This window comes from Pseudorca crassidens, chromosome 17 (assembly GCF_039906515.1).
Source record: "Pseudorca crassidens isolate mPseCra1 chromosome 17, mPseCra1.hap1, whole genome shotgun sequence".
Lineage (NCBI taxonomy): Eukaryota > Metazoa > Chordata > Mammalia > Artiodactyla > Delphinidae > Pseudorca > Pseudorca crassidens.
Genome location: NC_090312.1, coordinates 19,403,094 through 19,422,299, shown reverse-complemented (window position 1 = coordinate 19,422,299; position 19,206 = coordinate 19,403,094). Strand labels below are relative to the sequence as shown.

Genomic DNA, 19,206 nt, shown 5'->3' with positions numbered 1-19,206 from the left:
CAGCCGAGGGCTGAAGTACCCGCTTCTCACTCCTTGGAAACGGCTTCTGTTTGCATCAACTATATGGCAGATGCCTTTGGAGGATGTCAACCTCTTCATATGAGAAAGAGCAAGTCCAGCATGCATTGCTGTGTCAGGCGAGTCTGGCGGGGCCAGACGTTCGTAGGGTTCTGTAAGGGCCGAGACCTCCCCTTGTAGGAAGAGAGACTGCCTCTCATTTGCCTGCTGGAGTCTAACCCCTGCCACCCCAAAGGGAATCCTACTGCAAAAAATAAAAATAGTGCGTGCGGGCTTCTCTGGCGGTGCAGTGATTGAGAGTCCGCCTGCCGATGCAGGGGACACGGGTTCGTGCCCCGGTCCAGGAAGATCCCACATGCCGCGGAGCGGCTGGGCCCGTGAGCCATGGCCGCTGAGCCTGCGCGTCCGGAGCCTGCGCTCCGCAACGGGAGAGGCCACAACAGTGAGAGGCCCGCGTACTGCAAAGAAAAAAAAAAAAAAAAAACAATAGTGCGCGCACAGCTTCTCATTCAGTACTCGACTTTCTTGGTGAAAAGTTTCTTTACGGTTAGTGTCCAGACTCTAGACTAATTTAAAGGAAAGCTTCCTTTTTAAAAAATTTATGCTGACTGTGAGTTGGAGTGCAAGGCTATTTCCTTTTGATCCTCCTTGCCTTTTGTTTCCTTGACCACCAACTGATTTTCTCTCTCTCTTACTCTTTCCTTCCCCATTTTGACATAAATCTGTTATTTCTCCTTATCAGCCTCTGGCAGCCTCTTCCAGCAGTTACTGAACGCTGAAGTCTGTCTCTGGGAGGGTGGCTGGGATGGGGCAAGCATAAACATGAGTGTGGGTGCAAAACTACGTAATAGTAGAAGCCCTGGAGAATCTATGTGGAGAGGCTATATCTATTGGTGGGTCCATGCTGGATGACAAACAAGAAATAGAACCAAGGTCATGTCTTTGCAAATCAACCCCAGTGAAATTAAATCAGAATTCCAGCAGACTCATCCTTATGCCCTGTAACTGTCTGCTTCTTATTAACTCTATTTATACGGTTGTTATGTCTTATCACTAAAGACCTGAGCAGACTCCTTTTGGTATACCTCACATCCCTCTCATATAACTCCGTAACAAAATGATTCATTTCCAAACATAGACATTAAAGATAGTACTAGGGTCTATTTTAATATCCTGACTTGGGCAGTCGCCCTGTGGAATGTGAAATGCACCAACAAATGAGATGAATAATTACTGGCACCAGGCATTTTCACAACATTTATCTTGTTTAATCCTTGTAACACTCATGAGGTTGTTGTGAGAATTAAATAATTCATGTAGGGACTTCCCTGGTGGCGTAGTGGACACGGGTTCCAGCCCTGGTCGGGGAAGATCCCACATGCCATGGAGCAACTAAGCCCATGCACCACAACTACTGAGCCTGCACTCTAGAGCCCGTGAGCCACAACTACTGGGCCCGCGTGCCACAACTAATGAAGCCCATGTGCCTAGAGCCCGTGCTCTGCAACAAGAGAAGCCACCGCAATGAGAAGCCCACACACTGCAACAAAGAGTAGCCCCCGCTCGCCACAAGAGAAAGCCTGCACACAGCAATGAAGACCCAATGCAGCCAAAAATAATATATATATATTAATTAATTAATTAAAAAATTCATATAAAGAGCTTATTATATGCTTGGCATATGTTATATGCTTGGCTTAATATCATTATACTTACTATAATAATTATATGATAACATCATGTGGTTTTATTTTCAACACATACCAGCTGGGAAATGTGATTGTGGTAGATTAACTAGATGCTTGACACCAACACTGCTTCCTCTTCCTGGGCACATAGAAAGTCTATATTATCCAGCCTGCCTTGCATCTGGGAGGTGTAACTCAGTTCTGGCCTATGGTATGTGGGTAGAAGTTATGGATGCCACTTCCAAGGCTGGCTATAGAATATCCTGTGAAATCTTTTGTGTCTTCTCTGCTCCTTATATGGAGCTAGAAGAGAAGGATTCTGCAACACAGGAGCCACGTGATGGAAAGAGCCTGGATCCCTGAGTCATCTACGGAGAACAGCATCCTGATTCACATCAGGCTACGATGTGAGAGAAAACAAACTTTGTTTAAGCCACTGAGATTCGAGGGCTTATTCATTATTGTAGCATAGATCATCTTACTCTGACTAATACAACGATGTTGAAGAGAAGGGAAACAAATTTTCTCTAAATTAGTTATTTGAAAACAGTTCATTAGCAAGTAAGGGAGAAGTAAATATTCACACATGAAACAAATCTGCAAAATTGTGTGTGGAGTTTTAGGAAAGCTATAGAGCATCATTCTGCTGGGAGGTTAGATTCCAGGTTTGCATAATGACAATAATGGCAGAACTGAGACTTGAATCGGGTGTGTCTGACTCTAGGACCAGTATTTTTCCTGACTCCATCCTACATCAGTTTGGGATGAACCAGTCAAGGTGCCTCCTGCAAGCGTCAGTGATAAAGTACAAGGTCTCAGAGGCCAAACTAGATCAAATGATGTGTTAGCCCAGGGCTTTAATAGGTCAAGAACAGTGGGGAAAGAGAGAACCAAAACGCAAAGCTAAAGAGGCAGTGCTGAAAGTTCAGAATGGTGAGATGTGCCGTAAGAAGGGAAATGTACTACAAGGCCAGAAGACAGAAGAGGGTAACAGGACTGAGTGTAGAGGGACAGAATCAGGAAGAGGGGCTCAACCTGGAGACTGAATTTCATGTAATGCTGGCCAAGGGGACAGCCCTGATGGACAGGATTTGAGGCAAGTGAATGAGAACAGCAGGAACCCTCCAAAAATCCCTACAAATGCCAGCTAGCATTTCTGTGTCCTGATCATGGATTACAGAAATGTACAGGTTATGAAGACTAGCTCCATTATCACTTAGGGTAGTCAGATTTGGGGTTCATGGTTTTTCCAGAAAGATTAACCACCTCATCTCCAATTTTTCTGAGCACCAGGCATCTGTATCTTAAGAGCTCACTTAGCTCTCATTGGTATAGACATATTAATAGCTGGCAAAACTACCCAATAGCATTATTAAATACACATTGTTGAATATGCTTTTGGTCTCCTGGCACTCATTCCCTTTTTTTTTTTTTGCTAACAACACCTATATCCTGGAGGTGAATTGCCTCTCCCTCATTTTGTATAGTTATGATAAGATGTCTATCATGGTGCCCTAGTTTCTCCTAGTGAAAGAATGGGCCCCAAACCCAAATTAAATCAACACTCTCTTCCAGGACTTTGAACTTTGAGCAGAATAACACATGAATGGGAAACACAGTTGAATTTCATGAACCCAGGTGGTCCCTCAAACCTACCCTGGTTCTTTTCTTCTCTAAGCCTGGTCCCAGAGCCTTCGGATGAAATCTGTGGGCTATGCTGACCTTTGGTGACGTGTGGAGTAAAGGCACTCAGAATCAGGACAAGGTGGTTGGGTAAGCCTGGAAGAGCGCAGGGTGTCAATTCCACAGAACAGGTGGAGACCAAGAACCAGATACAGAATCAGGTATCTGCCAAAGAGTTCAAGCAAGTAGAAACAGTCAAGTTTAGGAGTTTAGGAAATCAGATTTCCTGATTAACTTAGAAATGAATGGTAGGTCAGTTAGGATTTTTTTGTTTGCAAATGACAGAAAACCAGCTTGAGCTAGCTTAAGGGGAAAAAGGACTTTATGGCTTTATTAACCCCATTGTGGTAGGAGCAGTGATTATATAATTTATCACCCACCTGGAACACTTCTGAGAACGAAAGAGGGAGATGTTAATGATTAAGCTGGGATAACAGATGTAAACTGGGCCTGCCTTGGGCAAACTGGAATGGATCTTCATGTAAGGAAATCAGAATGAAAGAAACCTAAAAGGCTGCCAGGCATCTCTCTCTTTGTGTAACAGTTATTTTTCTCTACTTTCTACTTCTCTTGTGTGGGCTCTACTTGCATAAGCGTTTGTAGCAGGGGGCACACCACCAGAAGGTCCAGGCTCAAATTCTTACAGATTACCAGTCAGAGAAGAAAAGATGCTTTTCCATCTGCTTCAGTATAAAATAACCTGCCCCAGAATTTCAAGCAGCCTGCCCTGTGTCACCTGATAACCCCTGGACCAATCTTTGTGAACAAAAGGATACATTCCTACCATTGGTTCACCTTGGGCCATATGCCCTTCTTGTGTCGATGACATAGGAGTACCATTAATCAATAGGCCCAGTAGTTTAAAGAAGCATTTCCCCAAAGAGAAGAGTTATTCTGAGAGACAAAACCATATATATCCACTATGACAGCCTCTTACAGAGTGCCTGCTGTCAAATCCACTGGCAGTATGGGAACCTAAAACACAGCTATTGGATAAAATACACATTATATGAAATACAGCTGTCCGAATGCTGGAGCTACCATTAACCCATTTATCCAGGAAACTCTTTACAATCCACTTTCACAAAGTGGATTGCTCTATCCCTTTGGAGTCTAGTATATAACAGTCCATTAGAGATATGGAAGGCCCCAGGGCTTGGTGTTCCTATGAGCCTCTAGAACCTCTCAAATGAAGTGAACTTACCCCAAAAAGGCATTGGCAGAACCATAAGGGCAGTGGGCACCATGAGTTTAGAGGGGGAGTTGGGAACAGAAAGACAAGTGAGGACTCCCTAGAAAAGGGTTCAGAAAGAGGGCGCTAGAGGCAGACTTCCCTTCCATCACAGCTTGGCTAAGCTCCCAAATCTACCGCCACTGGCTCCTGTTTCAGCTTGTTGTTGGAAAGCACCACCGTTTATGATAAAACTTGGAACAGAGACGCTACCTTCTGCCACCCTGGGATGGTCCTCTCCACTTTGCAGAGGATCGCATGGTGGCTAAAACTCAGCAGCAGTCTGCTTTCTCCCTACCCAGCCCTTCCCTGGGAAAAAAAAGGAGTGGATAAGTGTGTGAAAGGCTGCCTGGGTGACTGTGGGCTCCCACCCAAAGAAGCCACTCGGCACAGCGGCTGGGTGGAGAGCGAGGCCCAATGGGATACTATTTCGCAATGGATCCCTCACCACGGTGAGGAACACAGTGTTTACTGGAGAGAGCTCTTCACCCCAAGGTCCCTCTGTGCCTTCCAGAAAACTGCAGCCTGAACTCTAATAAATAACCCAGGGCTCAGCCCAAGCCCTTGGAGCCGATGCGGCTACCCTTGCCACAGTGCTGAACAACAGGAATGTTGCCAGTAAGCCCTGCCCTTTGGAACCAGTCAGTAAGGCTGAAAACGCTGGAAGCTGGACACACTTGTTGGGACTCCACATTCTAAATGGGAGATTCCGCGTGGGCTATTAATAGGTGAATTCTCTCCTGCTGAGCTTAAAGTATCTGGGTCAGTCACAGGAAATTCTTGGAACTAAACAGTATGTGAATAAACAAACAAGCATGGACATCTGGTTCAGGAGAAGTAGCTAATGAAATATGTCATAGCTCAGCTTGTTCTAGAGTTCAGGGTAATGAAACAAATTGATAGTTGATATCATCATTTCAGTGCTGGTCTATGGTCAGTGTACCTATTGGTGGTCCCATTTTGTTCATTTGTTTTTTTCAAATGTTTCGTCTCTCTTTATTCACTGTTCAAGACAGACTATTTCTTTTTCAATGTTTAATTCAAATATGGAGTGGTTGCTGCAGACCCCTTCCAGACTGAGGCACTCAATCGCCCAGCTGCTGGGAGTGCAGGTGGCCAGTAACCCTCAGCTGAGCCCCTTTCTGGTCCAGCTAGAGAGTATGAGTAGAAAAGTGGTTACCAGGGGTTGCGGATGGGGAAATATTAAGAGGTTGGTACAATAGTACAAGCTTTCAGTTATAAGATGAATAATGTCTGGGACTACCCTGGCGGTCCAGTGGTTAAGACTGTGCTTCCACTGCAGTGGGTGGGGATTCGATCCCTGGTTAGGGAACTGAGATCCCACATGCCGAGGCGAGGCCAAAAAAAATAAAAAATAAGGTCTGAGGATCTAATGTATAACGTGGTGACTAAAATTGATAACACTGTATTGTATAATTGAAATTTGCTAAGAGAGCAGAACTTAAATGTTCTCACCAAAGACAAAAATTTTAAAGGGCAAAAAAAAAAAAAAAGAGAGAGAGAGCTGCCTCATCCAAGGTCATGGCCCTTTCCTTGGAGACAGTCCATATCTTTAAAGAAAGGACTGATGGGACTTCCCTGGTGGTCCAGTGATTAAGACTCTGTGCTTCCACTGCAGGGGCCACGGGTTCGATCCTTGGTCAGGAAACTAAGATCCCACATGCCACAGGGTGCGGCAAAAGAAAAACAAAAAAAGAAAGGACTGACATACTGAACAGAAAATTCACAAAGACTTGAAGGGACACTGCTGAAAAGACAATATGTGGTTAGTTTGAGTGTATAAAGGCCTGACTCTCGCACTCCCAATTTGATGTCTCTGAAGGACGACCCTAATTCCAGAACTCCCTGTGGGACTGGCCAAGGACGGCTTTCCCAGTCACCTGCTCTCCCTGTTCAGTGAAGTCTTGACTCTCACAGGTATTGTTCCTGAGAGCTCCCACCCAATAAACTTTTTGCATATAAATCTCCATCTTGGAGTTTGTTTCCAGATAACCTGACCCCTGATAACGTAAAACACAGATACAGACAAGTGCATTGACCATAACTGTACAACTTGACGAATTTTTACAAAATGAGCACACCTGTGTAACCGGCACCCAAATCGAGAAACATCCAGGGTGGACAAACAGGTCCTACTATATAGCACAGGGAACTATATTCAATGTCCTGGGCTAAACCATAATGGAAAAGTATTTAAAAAAGAATGTATATATGTATAACTGGGTCTCTTTGCTGTACAGCAGAAATTAACACAACATTGTAAATCAACTATACTTCAATTAAAAAAAGTAAAAAAAAAAGAGAGACATCCCACATGCTCTCTTCCCATCACTAAGGGTCACCATTATTATCACTTCCAATGGCATAGATTTGTCTCTTTTAGGGCTCTATTGAAATGGTGTCATATAGTGTATACTCTTTTTGTGTCAAGTTTCTATCGCTCAACATTTTGGGAGATTCACTCATGGTGTTGCATGAGGTTGTGCATAATTCATTCCTGTTGCTATGTAGTCTCCCACTGTGACAAGATAATGTCATTGATTTATCTACTCTGTGATTGATGGGCATTTGGGTAGTGCCAGTTTGAGGCAGTTATGAACAGCACTGCGAAGAACATTCTAGAATAGGTCTTTGGCAGGGCATGAATGCTGATTGCTGTAGGGAATTTAAAATACTTAGTTTTAGTAGATATTACCAAACACATTACCACTTTCCAAAGTGGCTGTACCAAGTTATACTGCCACTTGCAGACCATGAACATTAAAACCAATACTTGGTGTTTTCCATCCTGAGCCATTGGGGTGGTGAGTATATTGTGGTTTTAATTTGCATTTCTCTGGAGGCCAATGAAGCTGAGCACGTTTTCATATGTTTTTGGCCATTTGGATATTCTCCTTTGAGAACGTTCAAGTCTTTGCCCATTTTCTGTTGGGTTATCAAGACAATTCTTTCTTTATTGTTGGCTGTTGGGAAACCCTACAGAGATCATCTTTGGTATAGAGGGAAAGAGGAATGGTATTTTGTCCAAGGACAAAGCATGCAGGAAAATATGCAGGAGATGATAAACACGGGCTTCAAAGTTGCTGGAAAAGGGAAGTAGAAATGAGATTCATCCACAGCAGCAAAGCCATAGACTCATGTGGAGAAACGTAAATTGAGATGGCGTCCAGGAAGCCATGGACACAGATGGGGTCCAGCTGTGGGATGCAGGGAAGCCAAAGAAGTGGCTTTGGGTGGGTACCAGCAAGAATCACAGGAGTCCACTCAACTGATAAGACTCTCAATACATAAGAAACTTTGTTCACGATTGCCAGAATAGTTAGAAAAGGCTGTGGTTCCCGGGGGGCATCCAAACAGAGGTTAGAACGAAACAGAATGGTTATTGTTAGACTTGTATATCCAGGCAGAATCACAAGATCATTAAGTGGGTAGCACGGTTTTAGAGCAGAAGAGTGGGTGCACGCTGTTTCAGGTTCACTCAACCACCACATGTGAGAAATAACAAGGGCAGAGTGACCGAGAACACAAAAACATCATTTTCTAGGCAGCTGTGTTCCTGGGGCGCAGTCCACAACGTCAAACAGTAGGAGAGGGCCAGAGTCAGATCTACTGTGACTTTGCCTCCTCTTTCTACCTGTCTAAATCAGCCCTCTCCACACCCCAGCTCTGGCGTCAGACCAGTCCTTACCTGCCCCGGGGACTTTTGAAGCTACTCTGGACCTTGTTTTTCTATCAGTTTGACCTGAAGGGGTTTCTCATGCTGATTCTTGGGTCCCGGTGGCTCACCCTAAAAACTGGGACCCTGTTTTGCCCTTTTCATACCGCTATCTGAGGACCTGTGCTCTGGTGCAGACCTTAACTGTTTTGTTAAGAATAGGTTCTCCTCAGGAACCTTTTTATTTTAGAGTTTGGGGTGAAGAAAATGGATACTTTCCACAAACCTAGTCCACCCTATTGATCCTGCAGGAACCTTGTACCTGTTAGTTACTAGATAAGGACTGCAGAAAAAAATTACTTTCATTCATTGATTCAGTGATCCTTTTTTTTTCTTAACATCTCTATTGGAGTATAATTGCTTTACAATGGTGTGTTAGTTTCTGCTTTATAGCAAAGTGAATCAACTATACATATATCCTTTTTTGTGCATCTGAAGAATAGGGAAGCTCAGACTCCTTTCTCTCAGTGTTTAACCTTCTTTTATGTTTTTGTTGTTTAATAGGAAGAATTCGTTGCAAAACTCTAAGCACAGTTTCTACAACAGGGGTTCTCAACTGGGATTGATTTTGCCCCCAGGGGACATTCATCAATGTCTGGAAACATACTCGGAGCATCTAGTGGGTAGCATCCCTGGGTGCTGCTAGACATCCTACAGTGCACAGGACAGCCCTCACAACAAAGAATCATGTGACTCCTAATTTTAATAGTGCTACAGTTGAGAAACCTTGTTCTGCACTAAACCCTGGCTCTTTCCAAGGCCAGGCATTGCTTTTTGTGTTGTGGTTATTCCAAACCAAATTCTTTGGCATTATATTTACTACAAATATCAATAACTTATTAGCACTTACTATGAGATGTGCATTGTGCTAGGACCTTTGCATTTATTATCTCATTTACTCATCAGGAAAATAGGACATACATAATATTATTGTCATTTTACACATAAGGAAACAGAGGTTCAAAGAGCTTAAATAATGTCCCCAAGGTTATATAGCTCATAAGTGGCAGAGCCGGCATTTGAAACCAGGTTTGACAAAGCCTAGGCCTTTTACCAACTTACTTGACTAGTTATTGTAATAATTTCATTACTTGACATTTTTATGAGGTTTTGTAGTTTTAAAGCACTTTCACAAGATCAGCCCCAAAGCAGGGTTTCGTGGTAAAGCACCAGCTTGAAGTCTAACATGTGTTTGAGTCCTAGTCCTTTGCTCACCTTGTGACCTCGGAGAAATGACTTGACTTCTTTCGGCCTCTGAATTCTCATCTCTAAAATGAGAGCATGGAACTAGATGATTTTTCAGGGTCCTTCCACTGCTACTCTTTTTTTTTTTTTTTTTTTTTTTTTTTGTGGAGCGCAGGCTCTGGACGCGCAGGCTTAGCGGCCATGGCTCACGGGCCCAGCCGCTCCGCGGCATGTGGGATCTTCCCGGACTGGGGCACGAACCCGTGTTCCCCGCATTGGCAGGCGGACTCTCAACCACTGCGCCACCAGGGAAGCCCCAGTGCTAATCTTTTTACCGAGAGATGATATAAGGTAAAACTGCAATCTGTATCATTGGCTAGCAAACTTCTTGATTATAATGTACAGTAAGAGATTCATTTTGCATCATGACTCAGCATATACACACACACACACACACACACACACACACAATTGAAACATACGTTTTACAGAGCATACGGAAGCTGCCAGACCCACCGGGTTTTGCTGCCGTAATACACAATCTCCAAATCTCAAAGCAGCCAGCGTTTTGTCTGGCTCACAAGGTGGTTGGGGACACAGCTCCACCTTGTCCTTCCAGGACTCAGGCTGATGGAGCAGCCTCCATCTCAAAGGTCACCAGTTTTTTATTTTTTTCCTTTTATTTTATTTTTTAATTTTTATTTTATATTGGACTGTAGTTGATTAACAATGTTGTATTAGTTTCAGGTGTACAGCAAAGTGATTCAGTTATACATACACATATATCTATTCTTTTCCTTTTTCATTTTTCTATTCTTTTTCAAATTCTTTTCCCATTTAGGTTATTACAGAATATTGAGCAGAGTTCCCTGTGCTATACAGTAGGTCCTTGAGAGCCTGCATGCCACAAACTGCAGAGCCCACACGCCCTGGAGCCCGCGCGCTACAACTAGAGAGAAGCCTGTGCACCACAACGAAGAGCCCGTGCTGCAATGAAAGATCCCACATGCCTCAAAGAAGAACCCACGTGCTGCAACTAAGACCTGATGCAGCTAAAAAAAAGAAAAATAGAAGAAAAAAAAAAAGGACTGGCTTATATCCAGTTGGAAGTGAAACAGTTAAGAGTAAATCCTAGTTTTAGCCAATCAGAGGTTATTTTACTGGTTTTACACAGGAAATGTCATAGTGTCCATGTTTCTGCTTAAAGAGAAAACAAAACCAATCAGAACGTTGCTTTATTTTAACACAATTAGTCAGGCTCTCATCACAGGAAGCAAACTCTAATCACTCTCATCACATCCACTGATACAGCAGGAGCAGATTATTGATCTGGCTGAAGAGGGGCAGACCCACAGTGACTGAACTGAGCAGGTATCCAGAGTGCTGCAGTATTTAGCAAACAAAGAAAAGCCACCCCTTGGATCATGGATGTTATGGTTAGGAAACCCCCAGTACCTCGGACATTATGAAACAACAACTGAGTTTGTAGGAAACAGACTGAACCCACACCCTAGAATGAGAATTATTTACCGTCTACAATTAACATTCTATAATTATATGGCTCAAACTCCATATATGGCTCTCACAACAGTGAGAAGCCCGCGTAACACAAAAAAAAAAAAAAAGAAAGAAAGAAAAGGAGTCCTCAAATCTGGAAGCTTCTCCCACCCAGCCTATAGCCTGGGGTTGTCTTTGTGCTCACAGCTTCCCAGTGAGTCAGAAGATATCTGAATGCTTGGATCTGCCTGACGTTTTGCTGTTTATTTAGGACAAGACCAAGCCAAGAGTCACATCATTTAAAACACGTGAAAAGAGGTAAGTAATTTGTCTCCTATTAAAAAGGTGAGACGCATTGACAAGATTAACAGAGGCCCCTCCCTTCTGCAGAATCCAGCCCACAAACTGGGTGGAGAGTTGGACGTGAACTGTGAAGAGAGCGAGAGGGAAGGGCGGGTCTCGGACTTGGCGGATTTCGGTTGGGTGTGGATTCTGTGTTTGCAAGAGAAGATGCCGCAGGGTCTTTCTGCAATGAGAAGCCCCATAACAGAAATTAAGGTAGGTCCTGGTCCATAGACTTTTTTTTTTTTTTTTTTTTTGCTGTACGCGGGCCTCTCACCGCTGTGGCCTCTCCCGTTGCGGAGCACAGGCTCCGGACGCGCGGGCTCAGCGGCCATGGCGCACGGGCCCAGCCGCTCCGCGGCATGTGGGATCTTCCCGGACCTGGGCACGAACCCGTGTCCCCTGCATCGGTAGGCGGACTCTCAACCACTGCGCCACCAGGGAAGCCCATAGACCTTTTTTTTTTTATTCAAGAGATATCTCAAATGCCCGACTGACAGGTGGTTGATGGACACGTGTGGAGAGGCACAGCCTAAGACAAGAGTGAGCGGTGAGGCTACCACTAGTGTAGAAGGCATGCTCCTCCTAAAGCGTTCAGCTCACATCTTTAGTTGTTTTAAAACAACATAGAGCAAAATCACTGCCCCAACAAAACACCTCTGCAGGCCCCATGCTCCCCTCGACCCACACGTTAATAAATCCTGATTGAAAGGGTCAGAAGCTGGTGGAGCGGTGCCTCTGCCTATTCTAAAGGTTGCAAATTTGCCATTCAGTGTTCTTTTCACTTTGCCACTTCAGCCTTGCTCATAAGGAGAGCCTTACTCAGATGATTTACCCAAGAACATGGTGATAATTCTTTCTGGAGACAAGGGTAGAATGGATCGTATTAATTACATCCAGGTGTGGTTATTTACTGTGTTAGAGTTTAGAATCTATACCAGTAAACATAAAGATGATTTTGCATCCATCAGTACTATCTGGTTATGGAAATGTGTTGATTTCCAGAGTTATTTAAACTTTATCTCTTTAAGCAAACGAAAGCCATTAAGCCAATAATAATAAGTAACATTTATCCTTCTGTGAGTCACACGCTATATACTTTGCATGGAATACCTCATTGTCTCATTTAATGCTTGCAACAACCCTCCAACGTAGGTATTGTTATTAATTTCATTTTACAAATAAGAATGCCGCGGAGGACAGAGAGGTTGTGCGACTTTTCCAAAGTCACACAGTAAGTGGCAGAGATGGAATTTGAACCTGGGGGTGTGGCCAAGTTACCATCCATAATTCTAACTAATTAACTAACAGTAAACCTCTTGTCCTTCCATGGACTCCACGAATTCTCTTGAATTCTTTCGTAGGCCAGTGGAGGGAGATACTGCAGAGCCTTAGACCTGCAGCCATCTTTACTCCCACTGCCTGGCAGAAAGAGAGTTTCATGAGGCGTGTTCCTTGCAACCCCTTGACCCCTATTTCTTCCTGGAGCATCGTTATCTCTGTTGAAGTTCCTCAGAGCAATGGCGAGGGTCTCGGAGTAAGGGCCTAACTGCATACTGACTGCCAGTTGGAGCGTGTGAGAGAATGTCCAGGTTGTGCGTGGACAGGTAGATGAAAATCCTATGAGCATGAAAGCCTGATGCATCCCAGGTGAGTGAGCTAGGACTGGATGGCTGTTCCCCAGGGCTAAGACTTCCAAAACTGGGGAGACCACTTGGCTTCCTTTTGACTTCCCAGGTAGCATGCCAGATACGGAAGGCATGCCCCCTTGAGGAGTGAAAATGTTTTGGGGTGCAGAAGCTTGGGAATGCTTGGGAAAATGTTCGGGGTGCACCTGCTGGGAATTAAAAAAGAGAGATTTTTTTTTTAGTTCAACACCGGTCAAGATGTTTTCTGCTTCAGTACCACGGGGACTTGGTATCAGGTCCCTAGAGAAATAAGGACATAAAGGGATTGATAATGAATCAAATAGCAAAGAAGAGCGAGGCCGATACGCAGCCTTAGGACAGGGAGGGAGTGAAGCTGTCTTGCTTGTGATGGAATAAAAGAGTTTGACCCAGGTGGGATAACATTTCAGTATCTTCAGCCTTTAACAGGCTGTAGCTGTTGCAGTTTGTAAACTGCTTTCTCTCGGCCTGGATAGGGTCTGGGTTCCTCCTTGGCTGTCTTAGTCTCACTTTGGCTCTGTCTGGCCCAACAGATCACCTGAGTTTCTGCCACATCTCCCACCTAAGCCCTCTGGGCCTGCCTATCCATTGCCCATCCACTGTCAGGCTCTGCCCCGTGGCAGCCTCATCCTCTGCCACAGGGCGTTGGGTAGGTTTGCAGGTTCTGCTGCCTTCCAAGGTCTCTTGGAGCTTCAGGGACTCCTGGGCCCTGGGACTGAGAGCTGCCTGGAGAACCTCAAAGTCAAGGCCTCCCTCTACTAACTGCACCGACCACCAGGTTGCCAGGAGTGGCTGTCACTTTTCAGAGTCTTAACTGAGAAGGAAGGTAGAAATCTCTCTTCCTGTTGGCTTTCTTCTCCAGGTTTTAGGCTTTCTCCTGGAGAGGGGAAGTCAGGACACACTCTGAGCACTGCATTCTCCATCCTTCTTCTCTGACCTCTGTGATTTAAGGGAACTTAAAGTGACTCACTGAATAACCTCTTTGGACTTTAGTTTCCTCATTTGGTCCATTCTCACTTTCTTCTTCCCATAATCCCATCAGTTACAAGAGGTGAGCTTTTCTTATTTCCCTGACATTGCAGCCACCTTGAAACATGGAGCAAGAAGTCTTTTTTTTTTTTTTTTTGGCCCTCCCACACCCATGTGGCTTTTGGGATCTTAGTTTCCCGAGAGCCCGGGGCCATTGGCAGTGAAAGCGCAGAGTCCTAACCACAGGACAACCAGGGAATTCCCAAGGAGCAGGAAGTCTTGTGTCCCAGCTGTCATGGGCAGAAAGGGTGGCTTTTCTATACTAGGAAGAACACTTTGAATTAGTCCACTAGGCTTAACCTTGATGTAGTAAAAAGACTCCACAGCTAAAAGCTACTGCAAACCCTCATTATCTCTCCCCATAAAGCCTGATTTTATTGTCTTTCTAAAGAGGGCAAATACACTCTATCACCCTGAGGCTTAATAATGGCTCCTTCTCAGAGGTGAGAGAGTGCAATAAAACATAATTCAAGGGCAAAATTACAATGCACAGCGCTAACATTTCCAAACCACATTTTTAAAACTATCACCATCTAACCATTCCCTCAAGGTCTCCTTTATATTGAAGATCAGCACGTATTAAATTGGAAGCATATTTCTGCTCTGCAAATTGATTCATGTTTCACTCAGATTAAACTACTCATCTTCAGTAACAGGTGTCAGGCACCTACACCCTAATCCGTGTCCACAGTAAATGGAGATCTTATCCGAGGGTCTTTTGGTGAGAAGTTAACCATTTCCAGCACACAGCAAGTGCTCTTTCATCCAGGAGACCATTTGAGATGATACAGAGTGGAAAAACCACTCAATCTGCAGTTGGGAAACATAAGCCGTGGTCCTTGTTTTGCCACTCTTGACCTCTGTGATATAAGGGAATTTAAAGCGACTCCCGTAATAATCTCTTTGACCTTTCGTTTCCTCCTTTGATAAGACGTTCTCTTTAAGGACCATTCTCAATATTTATATTGTTACTAAAAAACAAAACAAAACAAAAAACCTTCAGCATTCTTCATTTATAATGTTATGGAATGCTGCCCCCTTGTGTTTTCTCGGGGTTCATCTAGTTTTACAAAATTTAAATACATTCTTCATTTTAAATTGATTAAAATTCTTCATTTAAAAATTGATCTGTTATGCTCAACTCCCACTGAATCAAATATTCCTGATACTTGGTTTAAAAAATAAATTAAAAGAAGTTCCCTTGGGACTTCTCTGGTGGCTCAGTGATTAAGAATCTGCCTGCCAATGCAGGGAACACGGGTTCGAGCCCTGGTCCGGGAAGGTCCCACATGCTGTGGAGCAGCTAAGCCTGTGCACCACAACTACTGAGCCTGTACTCTAGAGACCGTCAGCCACGACTACTGAGCCTGTGTGCCACAACTACTGAAGCCAGTGCACTTACAGACCGTGCTCTGCAAAAAGAGAAGCCACCGCAATGAGAAGCCCGCGCACCGCAATGAAGAGTAGAGCCCGCTCGCCCCAACTAGAGAAAGCCCGCAGGCAGCCGCGAGGACCCGACGTAGCCAAAGATAAATGAATAAAAATAAATTTAAAAATTCTAAAGTTAAAAAAAAAAAAGAAGTTCCCTTATAAATGCCAATCCCATTCCATTAAATCGGTCATCCTTTCTTATTTGGAATGCTGAAGATACTCAGATGAAGAATTGTGTTGTAACTCATCTGTCACTTGGGAAATTGTGGAAAATTTGTTTTTGGGAAATTGTGGAAAACATTGTCCAAACAAATTCCAGTGCCTAGGATCACTTAAGGACTTTAAAATGACTTCCACTGTGCAGTTCCCTCAGTCAGATTCAGTACAAATTATATTTTTAAAATAAATGTTCTAATAGAATTAGAATATACATACACAAAGTGCACAAACCATAAGTGTACAGCTCAGTAAATTATCAAAAAATGAACCCAACACCTATAACCAAAATCGGAGTCAGGAAATGGAACATTACCAGAGCCCCAGAAGCCTCCCTAGGTGCCCCTCCTAATCACTACTCTGTCCTTTCTTTCCAAAGGTAACCACTGTCTTGACTTCTAATACCATAGGTTCATGAGGTAAGGGTGAGGGAAGCAGTCTATATCTTGATCTGGGTTAGATGTGTAGGGTGATGTCACATTTTATATATTACATATGTAAGAATACATTGAGACATCATACACAAAAATAAACTCAAAACGGCTTAAAGACTTAAGTATAAGACATGACACCATAAAACTCCTAGAAGAGAACATAGGCAAAACATTTGCTGACATAAATCGAAGTAATTCTTTCTTAGATCAGTCTCCCAAGGCAAAAGAAATAAAAGCAAAAATAAACAAATGGGACCTAATCAAACTTAGAAGTTTTTGCACAGCAAAGGAAACCATAAACAAAATGAAAAGACAACCTATGGACTAGGAGAAAATATTTGCAAATGATGTGACAAACAAGGGCTTAATTTCCAAAATATACAAACAGCTCATGCAGCTCAATACCAAAAAAAAAAAGCAACCTAATCAAAAAATGGGCAGAAGACCTAAATAGACATTTCTCCAAAGAAGGCATACATGTAGCCAACAGGCATGTGAAAAAATGCTCAGCATTGCTAATTATTAGAGAAATGGAAATCAAAACTACAATGAGGTATCATCTCACATCAGTCAGAATGGCCAACATCAAAAAGTCTACAAATAACAAATCCTGGAGAGGTTGTGGTGAAAAGGAAAAACTTCTACACTGTTGGTGGGAATATAAATTGGTGCAGCCACTATGGAGAATAGTATGGAGGTTCCTTAAAAAACTAAAAATAGAGTTACCATATGATCCAGCAATCCCACTCTTGGGCATATAGCCAGAAAAAAATGAAAACTCTAATTCAAAAAGATACATGTACACCAATGTACATAGCAGCATTATTTACAATTGCCAAGACTTGGAAGCAACCTAAATGTCCATCAACAGATGAATGGATAAAGAAGATGTGAGATACACACACACACACACACACACACACACACACGAAGGAATATTACTCGGCCGTAAAAAAGAATGAAATATTGCCATTTGCAGCAACATGGATGGACCTAGAGATTTTCATGCTAAGTGAAGTAAGTCAGAGAAAGACAAATACCATATGATACAACTTATATGTGGAATCTAAAAAAAAATGATAAAAATGAATGTATTTACAAAACAGAAAAAGACTCACAAACATAGAAAACAAATCTATGGTTACCAAAGGGGAAAGGAGAGGGGAGGGATAAATTAGGAGTTTGGGATTAACAAATATACACTACTATATATAAAAAGATAAACAACAAGGACCTACTATATACCACAGGGAACTATATTTAGTATCTTATAATAACATATAATGGAAAAGAATCTGAAAAAGAATATATATGACTGAATCATTTTGCTGTATACCTGAAACTAACACCACATTGTAAATCAACTATACTTTTGTTTTTTTAAAATCAAAGAAAAAAATACATTGAGCTCTATACTTAAGTTTGTGCATTTTGCTGCATACAAATTACACCTCAGTAATTAATTCCAGCTTTTCTAGTTGGTTCTCAATGGTAGAGCTGACTCAAAATAACCTTATTTTTATGTTAACACCTTACCTAACTGTAGTATGATTATCAAAACCAGGAAATTAAAATCATTACTATGCTATTAACTAAAATGTAGACCTCATTCCAATATCATCAGTTTTTCAACTGTTGTCCTTTTTGTGTTCCAGGATCCTATCCAGGATCCCGAATTATATTTAGCAGTTATTTCTCCTTCATCCACTCCAATCTGTGACAGTTCTGACTGGAAGCTTCTCTTTCAGACACACAAATACAATCACACCTGAAGTTTCATGATGTTTAACAGCTTCTTATAGATTGGACCCTAGATTTCCACCATTTCACTAGGTCTTCTCTTCAAGACCTACTTTGTTCCAATATAGTAACGCACTGTCACCAAGGACATGTGGCCTTGTCCCCAGGTCTAATTGCTTCTCTCAAGGAGTAGCTGTGTCAGGTCAGGCTGACTCCACTCACCTCCTGGAATTTTTGTAAAACTTGTCTCTCTCATGAGCTTAGAAATTCAAGAGACATCTTTACTGTCACTTCAAGGCTGGATTAATGGTGGCACTGATGGTGTGCAGCTAGCTACACCACCACTTACCTTTATCAATTTCTTTGATGTGTGCCAGGATGTGATGAGCTTGGGATGGCTTAGACGTCATTATTGTAGCCAGAAATTGTCCAGTTGTGTATGGCCAGGTTAAATAGGATAGTGGGAAGAACATACAGGTGTGTGTGAGAGAGAATGGCAAATGTAGAGCAGGAAGGAGGGTTTTCACTCCAAAACAGTATTAGGATCTTAATGCTTGCTTCAGGCTCTCTTTCCTAGAGAACCTTGTCTAACACAAGGGATTTATTTAAAATAATACTAGCTCATGTCTCAAAATGAACCTATGTTGTGTCTGGCCCTGAGTCAAGCCCTTTCACTGGATTATTGAATACAAACTTCCCAATAGTCCAATAAAATGGCATTATCTTGCAGATGAGGTAACCATCACGCAGAGAAGTTAGGTAACTTCTTTAAAGATCACACAGTAAGTAGGATGCTTTGTTTTAGGAGCATGCTGTTATTCTAACCAACTTTATATAGAATTACCTGGAGAACTTGCTTCCCATAGCACCACAATATTAATGACTTGGACATGCAATGCCTGTATTATTCATGCAAAAAGGATTCTACCCAAGCAATTAAACACAGAATACTTAATTGAAAAGGTTGAGAAGGTTTTGTCTGAATGAGGAGCTTATTAAAAATGTGTTTAAACATAAAACAAACTCTCTTTTTGTGGTAATGGTGTAGAAAATAAACCCATGAAAATTTAAGAGCTAATTTTGGGAAAAAAATTGCTTGAAGCAGCTTGTGTAAGTGATGTAGGTAGGTTTTGATCCATCATTGGGTTGTGAAATATATTGAGTGGGTTGAAACCAGTGCCAAAAGAAAAGAAAAGAAAAGAAAAATCTTATAAAAAAGAATAGGATAGAATAGAAATGATCTATTTACACATAGTAAAAGTGTGTATTGTTTTGTGAAGCTTTTCTTTGTAAATGTGTGTTAGAGTGT

The 19,206-nt window shown here is 42.6% G+C and overlaps 1 protein-coding gene across 2 annotated transcripts in view; it reads left to right on the top strand.

The window, feature by feature from the left end:
• DEPTOR (DEP domain containing MTOR interacting protein) overlaps nucleotides 1-11,180 on the top strand; it is a 172,466-nt gene extending 161,286 nt beyond the window's left edge. Inside the window, exons 9-10 of one of the 2 annotated variants that reach the window (XM_067711394.1) lie at nucleotides 9,712-9,892; nucleotides 10,383-11,180. In XM_067711394.1, the coding sequence (XP_067567495.1) occupies nucleotides 9,712-9,867 (156 nt within the window). In that variant the 3' untranslated portion in view covers nucleotides 9,868-9,892; nucleotides 10,383-11,180. The remainder of the gene's footprint in view (nucleotides 1-9,711; nucleotides 9,893-10,382) is intronic. The other variant, XM_067711397.1, reaches the window with a different exon arrangement.
• The last annotated feature ends 8,026 nt before the right edge of the window (nucleotides 11,181-19,206 follow it).